General features: G+C 39.6%; 1 protein-coding gene across 1 annotated transcript in view; it reads left to right on the forward strand.

Moving 5' to 3' along the window:
• irf6 (interferon regulatory factor 6) overlaps positions 1-6761 on the forward strand; it is a 14553-nt gene extending 7792 nt beyond the window's left edge. Inside the window, exons 6-8 of the mRNA XM_079808490.1 lie at positions 1-293; positions 2263-2384; positions 6096-6761. The exon at positions 1-293 is cut by the window's left edge and continues 100 nt beyond it. Coding sequence (XP_079664616.1) covers positions 1-293; positions 2263-2384; positions 6096-6326 — 646 coding nt within the window. The 3' untranslated portion in view covers positions 6327-6761. The remainder of the gene's footprint in view (positions 294-2262; positions 2385-6095) is intronic.
• The last annotated feature ends 3239 nt before the right edge of the window (positions 6762-10000 follow it).

The raw sequence follows: 10000 nt of genomic DNA on the forward strand, positions 1-10000 counted from the left end.
GGGGCCGATCGTCAACCAGGAGGAGCTGTTCGGGCCGGTCAGTCTGGAGCAGGTGCGCTTCCCGCCCACCGAACACATCACCAACGACAAGCAGCGCGTCTTCACCAGCCGCCTGCTGGACGTGATGGACCGCGGCCTCATCCTGGAGGTGAGCGGGCACGACATCTACGCCGTGCGGCTGTGCCAGTGTAAAGTGTACTGGTCCGGCCCCTGCGCGCCCAACCCCAACGCGCCCAACCTCATCGAGCGCCAGCACAGGGTGAAGCTCTTCTGCCTGGAGTCCTTCCTCAGCGGTGAGCCACACACACACACACACACACACACACACACACACACACACACACACTAGGGCTGGGCAAAAAATGAAGAGATGAACTCTGACGTAATATGATTGTGTTATAATAGTAATTGCTTTAGTGCAGAATACTGTTGAAAATCAAACTTTAAAATGAAAGTGAGCCAATAAGTGGTCTTCTGCTGGACATTCTACTTATTATAGGGTTAGTTCACCCAAAAATGAAAATTCTGTCGTTAATGACTGAGCCTCATGTCGTTGGACACCCGTCAGACCTCCGTTCATCTTCAGACACAAATGAAGATATTTTAGTGTAAATCTGATGCTCTGAAAGGCCTCCATTGGCTCAATGCACTTTACACTCTCAAGACCCTTAAAAGACACTAAAGACGTCGTTACAAAGTCCATCTCATTACAGCGGCTCTACAATAACTTTATGAAGCGGCGAGAATAGTTTTTGTGCGCAAGTGAGTCGAATCATGATTCGGATCGCGTGTCAAACCGCCAAACTGCTGAAATTTGGCGATCCAAATTGCTCATTCGACTCACTGATTCATAACGCTTCGAAGCTTCATGAGGCCGTGTTTTGAAATCGTCATCACTATGTAAGTCGTTATTTAGGGTTTTTTTGCGCACAAAAACTATTCTCGCCGATTCATAAAGTTATTGTAGAGCCGCTGTAGTGAGATGGACTTTGTAACTTTAGTCTTTTGTGTCTTTTAAGGGTCTTGAGAGTGTAAAGTTGAGCCAATGGAGGCCTTTCAGAGCATCAGATTTACACTAAAATATCTTCATTTGTGTCTGAAGATGAACGGAGGTCTGACGGGTGTCGAACGACATGAGGGTAAGTAATTAATGACAGAATTTTCATTTTTGGGTGAACTAACCCTTTAATAAAGTCTTTTCACAGTTGCTTTTAGACACTATAAAATCACTTATATATAAAATTGGTCTTCCATGTTAATTCCATTATGCATGCTTATACACACACACACATTTCGACATATCGATTTTTCGATTAATTGATTTTTAAAATGTGGTCGATTCAAAATCTATTCTCAAGGCCAAGAATCGTTTTTTTTTTCCCAGTCGATCCTGCCCGGTATCGCATATGCTTGTCATTAAGATAAAATCGAATGGCAATCACATCTAAGGAAGGCACGCAAATAACAGAGATAGAGACGAAATATGATGCATCATCCGGGGCACGAATCAAAGCTCAGACGCCCCGGAGCAAAAAGCCTCCATAAAAACGGACAGTCTGAATGACGGTCGGCTAAATCGCAAGAAATGCTTGTCCTTTACTGAAAACTGCTGAAAATCATCCAATATCCTTTTTATGTTTTAGAATAAGTGTATCGAAATATCCATAAAAACTAAATTGTATTGTATTTAACATAATTGTATGCATTTGAAATATAGAGATAGGTTCTGTTTTAATGTAGGCCTACCCAAGTGTACCTAAAATAAAAAGAGTTTAATATACAGGTTTGTGGCTCTTAATTTCTTTTTAATAACCCACTTGTAAACTCATGTTCACTGTTCTTTTTTATAAATATAGTAGGCTATTTGAATGAAATCTATATTCATTGAGTTGAATCGAGAATTGAAAATCAATCGAGAATCAATTCAATTCAAATTTATTTGTATAGCGCTTTTCACGATACATATCGTTTCAAAGCAGCTTCACAGAAAAAGCATCTACATAACAATTTAATTGATTTGTACATGTTATGCATTTCAGAATTGCACATGTACAAGCACACAGATTAGCGAACTATCTATTATTAATCAATATAATAGCTATGGCATAGAAATAAGAATACAGTTTCAGTAATCGAAATCGAATCGTTTTGAGAGCTTGCGAATCGGAACATCTGAATCGATACCCAGCCCTAACACACACACACACACACACACACACACACACACGTGAACCTGTTTCTGATGCTGTGGTGTGTCCGCAGGGGTCATCACTCACCAGAGGGGGCAGTCCTCGTCTGAACCGCCGCTCTACGACATCCACCTGTGTTTCGGGGAGGAGTGGCCCGACGGCAGACCCAGAGAGAGGAAGCTCATCATGGTGCAGGTGAGTGGTGCATTATGGGCCGGTCTACATTAGTGCCCGCCTGTACAGGGTTCCCACTCGTCCTGGAAAATATATATTTTTAAAAGTTTACATCTTGCAATTCTGAGGTAAAAAGAGACTTTGTATCACAATGTTGAGGATATACAGTGTATATACACCAATCAGGCATAACATTATGACCAGGTGAAGTGAATAGCCAGTAGGCCTGTCGCGATAGTCAATAAATCAATTAATAAATGAGCTCTAATTTTATAATTTCCAGCGTCTGTTTATATATATCCATTTTTGCAGAGCGTTATATTATATGATCACGCTCTTATACATGTAAATGCTTCTAAGCGCGACAAGACACAAGAGAATGCGCTGTATGTCAATGTCCTGTCTGTCTGTGTGTGTGTGTGTGTGTGTGTGTGTGTGTGTCAATGTCCTGTCTGTGTGTGTGTGTGTGTGTGTGTGTGCGCGTGTCAGTGTTCTGTCTGTGTGGCTGCGTCTCATGTCAGCTAATCGAGGGAGTGTCTCTGACACACACACACACACACACACACTTGACGCACAGACAGACTCGCGTCAGTTCTCTTTTGCTCTTGAACAAACAATAACAACACGCGCGTTCAACACGCGCGCGCGTTCGTTTCAGTGCCTCAAGCAAGCTAGGCAGGCCGGATAACTGCAGGCTTGCATGCCATGGCTGAACCGCCTCACAGAGATACACTGTTGGCGGTTACAGCCGCGGATGACTTGACGGAAAATTATATTTTAAATAAATTTGGGCGAGTGGCGGTTGAACCAATCAAATGGAAAAAAATATATACATTCTTAAATATTGTTACAGTGCACTATGCAAACCTGCAAGCTATGAGCCCAGCTGTCAGTATGGAGGCCTAGCCTACTTCTCTTAAATATTTTAAAACAGCCAGTCATTGTAGTCTACCACTCGGGGAATAGGCATTTAAAAATAGACAGAATATGGAGTGATATAAAAATGGCAACGGGCAATGGCAGCGCGAGATGTTCAGAAGAACGCAAGAGCTAAACTTCTAAGCTCAATAACATCCACAGCAACAAAAAAAAAATAAGGTAAGAAAAATAGTGGAAAAACTTAATTAGCAGATGTGCAAGGCAAGCAGGCAAGTTTTGGGGTTCTGGATAATTAAAATGTGAACATGCACGTTGCACAGTTGTGCGGTTGACTTTCAGCAAATTTTAGTGAATGAATAGAGTTGGTGTTTCTGTAATATCAAAGCTCCATAATTAGTTTCTTGTATGATTTCGTTTGGCCTGCCTGAGGAAGATCGAAACGTTGCAATGAAAAAATAAATCATTTTTAATTGCAAGTTGATAGTGTGCGGGACTTTGCATTGGTTGATAATTGGACTTTATTGTCCTGCTCTCCTACGCACCTATCACACACAGGTGTGCGACGTTTATGTGATTTGGCCTAAAATGGGTGTACTCATAAAGTTTCTTCAAGGTTGGCAGGTCTGTTAATGTTCATCACAGAACAACGGGAACAGAGAAAATTGTAGCTTTAATGATGATTAATCTATATTTCATTTATTATTTATGCAGTTAAGAAAGGTGTTTGATAACTATTACATTTCTGTATATGTCTAACAGGGAAGGCCACAAAAATAACATTTATTATAATGGGGTTATGTAAAGATTCTTTAAAGTTTTCCCAGCTGTTTATTCAAGTGCATTTTGTTAACAGACTGCTTTTTTTTGTTTTGGTTGTTTTACATTTATGCATTACATTTACGTTTTGTTCATTTATTGTGGATATTTCAAATGCTTTCCGTTTTCAGTGTTAAATAGTCTTTAGAAATAAAAGTTTATTGATCTTTGAAAAGGTGTACCTGCATTATTATGCCATTATCATTATTTTAAAACGACAATATTAACGTTTATTGCAATAATTTCTTTGCCAATTTATCGTCCAGCAAAATTTGTAATCGTGACAGGCCTAATAACCAGGGCTCGACATCAACGCTTGTCCGGGACAAGTGGATTTTTTGAAGGGGCAAGTGAAAAATAATTTTACTTGCCCGACGGACAAGTGTACTGGTTAAAACGTCAAAACAAAAAATAACTAGGGAGTCATCAAAGTGCAATAATGATTCTGCATCAGTGTAAGTGGAGATCGATAGTGAATAATAATATAAAACAAACTGATAAGGTTGAGCTGTTGAGGCTCGCGCAGCCTCTCGAGGAGAAAATAGAAAACAAATGAGCGGCGCTCATACAAAGAAAAACGGTTAACATAAGTTACACGGTTAAAATTGTGTAGTTTTTATATTTATAACATATGATACAGTTAAGCAACATCACACAAACGAGTGCTGTTTTCCTGAATACCATCATGACGCTGATTTCATACGCCAGCTCCATAAACAATTCATTAACATCAAGTCACTCACATTTTAGATGCAATATTGACTACTGTTGTTCTATTTCAGCAGCGAAAATAGTTCCAAACAAAGATCACAGCAGAACCATAACTCATCTCACAGCATCAGTGTGTGTTAGTGAATGATTCAGTGTTTAATCAAAGATTCACTGACCTATTCGTAAACGACCGCCTTATTCTTGAATGAATCAGCCGTTTGAACGAATCGACTCAATGACTCACTCATTCAGACGGTCAAAGCGCCACCTACTGGTGGTTTAGTTTCATCTTTCCAATATTTCTTATTTGTAAATTCAAAAATATTTAAAATAATCTCATAGCATTATTTAATGCAGATGTAATTTTTCAGTGTAAATGATTGAATTTGATTGGTAACAGCCCTATAGTGTCTTATTCTAATTTAATTTATAGATCAAATTTAAAAATAAAAACTGAAGCATAGCCTATAACTAATAAGATTATGGGAAAATGCCCTTTATAAAAAGGTAAAAATATCACAAATATGCATATTTAAATATGGCAAAGCTGATTGAACACTGGTGAGAATATTGCTTCAGAATAGATTATATTTACAACAACAACAACAACAAAAATCCGGGCAAGCTAATTTTTTACTCAGACAAGTGAATGACCGATTTACTTGTCCAAAAGACAAGCGTTTGAACAGGCTTGAGTTTAAGTTTATTATTTATTTGACAGGGACCATGTGCAAGTACATTAATCTTACAAAAGAAAAGATGCTTTACACCAGATTTAGCTACAGCTCATTTCCATCCGCAGTCCCTGGGCAGATAAAACTATAAAATAAATGCATCTAAACATCAATATATATAACTCACTATCTATTTACAACCTCATTTACATTTACACTTCAGCCTAAGCTAACCCTGTACATACTGTTTACAGTCAACCTTTTAAAATGACTACAGTCAATTCTTACTAAACATTAACATAATCAGTGCTCATAGTTGGTTTTCTGTTTACCTTTCTAACATTTTGAGAGAAGTCCCTCAGGTCTGGAAGATTGTTCCATTCTTTAACAGCTCAATGTCGAGCCCTGATAACACTGATCTCCTGTTAGTGGGTGGGATATATTAGGCAGCAAGTGAACATGTTGTCCTCTGAGTTGATGTGTTAGAAGCAGGAAAAATGGTCAAGCGTAAGGATTTGAGTGAGTTTGACAAGGGCCAGATTGTGACGGGTCAGAGCATCTCCAAAACTGCAGCTCTGGAGCGAATCGTGATTGTTTTCTTGGTCCAGACGTGCTGGCATCCACCTAAACGCGTGTGTGTGTGTGTTTGCAGGTGGTCCCGGTGGTGGCGCGTATGATCAGCGAGATGTTTTCGGGCGACTGCACGCGCTCCTTCGACAGCGGGAGCGTCCGCCTGCAGATCTCCATCCCCGACATCAAAGACAACATCGTCACACACCTGAAGCAGCTGTACCGGCTCCTGCAGACCCACCAGGGCCAGGAGAACTGGCCCCTGCCACCCGGGGCCGGCCTCCACCTCACGCAGGCCCTGCAGACGCAGTGACCCGCTCCGCCTGCTCCACCCGCTCCACCCGCTCCGCCTGCTCCAGCCGCCCCTGTTTTTAACCAGAAGTGCTCGAGGCGCTCTAGAGACTCATTGCCATGGCGTCTCGTGGCTCTTCCGAGGGTTTTAGTGTGTGAATGTCGCCGGGTCAAAGTCTAGCGTGTGTGTGTGTGTGTGTGTTAATGATCAGCCAACACTGAACGTCCGCCCAGATGTGAGGCTGTCTCATGCGCATATATAATGAGCTTTTATCCACGGTATTGTGTTTTTACTGCAGATGTGTTCCGCGTATAATCTAACTGTCCGCTTTATGTGGTTTTTTTCGCACTTTTGGGGTTGAATATCTAGTTTTTTATGTGTTTGACATCCCGTCATGTAGATTTGTGTAATGATGTTACTTGGATTTATCAAATAAAATGAAATGTGCACAAACGGAGTGAGTGTTTTGGTCTTGGTGTGATGATGTCAGGGTTTGTTCTGGTGTGTAGGTGAGGCTGTGTTTCTCCACCCATCTGATCTCCTTTAAGACGCAGCGGCTCCGAGCTCCGGGCAGACTTTGGACCCCGTGTCCGACGGGAGTTTCCTGTTCCTCCGTCCGAGCGAGTGGATGATCTGAGAAACCACAGAAGACCTCGACGCTCAGGTGAGAGCTCAACTCTATATCTGATCTGCTCAGGACGTGTTTCTTCTTTATTAGATGACCTTTAATCATGAATGGATGATCTCAGGTGTGTCTTCAGGAGGTTTTAATCATATCAGGAGTAGTTGGACATGAACGGATGATCTCAGGTGTGTCTTCAGGAGGTTTTAATCATATCAGGAGTAGTTGGACATGAACGGATGATCTCAGGTGTGTCTTCAGGAGGTTTTAATCATATCAGGAGTAGTTGGACATGAACGGATGATCTCAGGTGTGTCTTCAGGAGGTTTTAATCATATCAGGAGTAGTTGGACATGAACGGATGATCTCAGGTGTGTCTTCAGGAGGTTTTAATCATATCAGGAGTAGTTGGACATGAACGGATGATCTCAGGTGTGTCTTCAGGAGGTTTTAATCATATCAGGAGTAGTTGGACATGAACGGATGATCTCAGGTGTGTCTTCAGGAGGTTTTAATCATATCAGGAGTAGTTGGACATGAACGGATGATCTCAGGTGTGTCTTCAGGAGGTTTTAATCATATCAGGAGTAGTTGGACATGAACGGATGATCTCAGGTGTGTCTTCAGGAGGTTTTAATCATATCAGGAGTAGTTGGACATGAACGGATGATCTCAGGTGTGTCTTCAGGAGGTTTTAATCATATCAGGAGTAGTTGGACATGAACGGATGATCTCAGGTGTGTCTTCAGGAGGTTTACGAGAGGTTTAGATCTTCTCACAGAGCTCAGACACACTAATATTCATCAAATGATCAGAATCATGGCGTGTGTGTGTTGAATCTCTCAGGTTCTCGCAGTGTTTAGGGTTTTGTCGTGTGGTACGGTGTTAAATCACATTCCTGACAGCAGATTACAGACGTTTATGATTAATGAGCTCATAAACAGGTGACCGGTTGAACTTTAACACGGGCCGTTCTTTGCTTTAACCCTCTGCTGCTCTTCCTTTAGGGGTCGCATTGGTCGTCTTCCCGGACACCTAAAAATTCAACTTCCTCCACCCCAGTAAAACCAATGCAATTCATTTTCCTTCAATAATATTTTTTCTTTTTAATTTTGTATTTTGAGATGATTTGATGGTATTTTTTATATATTTATGCAATAATTATGGTCTATTTTTGCCATTGAAAATTATAAAATATATATTTTTTATTTAATTATTGCAGTATTTCAGGTTAAAATGGAGACTAGGCCTTCAAAATATTTTTTTTGAAGGCAGATTAGCCCCTCTTTCGGAATTATTTGAGAAATCATGCAACCATGTGTGTGACCATGAGGTCTCTATGGAGAGGCTTGAGAATTCACTAGATCTCTTTCGAGCACATTTAACAATTTTTTTTGTTGTTTATATATATATATTATATAGATATTTTTGTTGTTGTTGTTAGAAATATAGATTTTTTTCTGTGTTTTTGCAGATTTCCCATTCATTTCCTATGGTGGTCATTTTTGACCGAAGAGCACAAGTGGGAGTTTTTTTTTTACACGACCCCTTAGCATGCTCGATTCATGCCCTCAGTTTTTTTGTGTTTACTTGCCTAATGCTAGAAAAGTCACCAAGTTTCATATCATTCTGATGAAGCTGTGATTTTTAATTTAAATTCAAAATGTGGTTCATAGGTTCAGTTTTTTACAGGTGTGTGTGTGTGTGTGTGTATAAGTGTGTGTGTGTGGATGTGTCAATATCACACTCTTGATGTTTTAGAGTGTCACCCCTTCACTGCTGTGTACTTTTTTGCAGCATCGTGGCCGATTTGTAGATTGTACACACAAATATTCGGAGAATTTGTGTTTTTGCCGATTTCTCATTCATTTCCTATGGTCGGTCATTTGTGACAATGAACGCTACTTTTTTTTTTTTTTTTTTCGACCAATTAGCATGCTCGAATCATGACCCCAATATTTTTACATACCTAATGCTAGAAAAGTCATATCATTCCGATGAAGCAGTGATTTTTTTTTAAATTTCTAAACTGAACGCGAATGTACCAAAATCCCATAACTTTACCTAAGGTTCGTGGAAATCCCAGGGTATTTTTGACTTTACAATGAACCCAAGTGCCATGATTTTCCCATAATTTGTTGAAAAACCATGATATTCTTATGATAATGCCAACAAAATGGCACCAAAGTATCTTGGTAATTTGAGAATTCACTCAGAATATACATTAACCTCTTAACTGTCACCGTCCTGCTGGCGGGACACCTGGCGCTTGTTTTTTTGATAGCCTTTTTTTCGTAATTACCATAAATTATGTATCATTCGAAAGCTTACGAACTCAAAATTCATCCTGTGAAAACCGTTTTGAAATTGGACGTTGCGTTACCATGGAAATGGTACTTTAAATTCTTCTAGCGGGCTCCTCCCCCTAGTGGGCGGCGTCATGTTTTATATTACAACATTTATTTTAACTACTTTATAATCAAAATCTTTTCTAATCTTGACAAAACGCATATCTCGAGTCTCAAGGGTCCGTGACTGTTTTGATGGAAGTGACATTTGGACAAATTTACAGGAAAATGCATAAAAAAAACCAATCAATGGAATTTGAATGGCTATTTTTGGTACAGCGCCGAAACAAAATCTCATGGGAACTTCAATTTTGGTGATATCAACTTCAAATTTGGAACACAACTTGGTTAGACATATGGCTTTGGTTTTGTAGTAATTTTAGTTTAAAACATTTTTGTAAAATACATATTTTATATAAAATAAAAAATATTTAGTACAGTCATTTTTATTTACAGTAAATTTAAACTTCCATAACTTTTTCATACTTTCATATTTTGAAATAATCAATAATCTGCCGAGTGTCTATATTCCAAAGCATTCTTGAATTTAAGTTCGGCCCTTTAAGTTTGGATAGTGCATTTTCATGTGTATTCTCAAAAAGGGGGAAAACATTCTTTACCGCACACACAGTTCCATGTCAACACTGTGGGATGTATATAAACCACGGTACTTTGTTTTATAAGAGATAATACCGCGGTATTATGGTATTATCGTGATCTGTCGC

The sequence above is a fragment of the Gobio gobio genome (genome assembly GCF_949357685.1).
Source record: "Gobio gobio genome assembly, chromosome: 24".
Lineage (NCBI taxonomy): Eukaryota > Metazoa > Chordata > Actinopteri > Cypriniformes > Gobionidae > Gobio > Gobio gobio.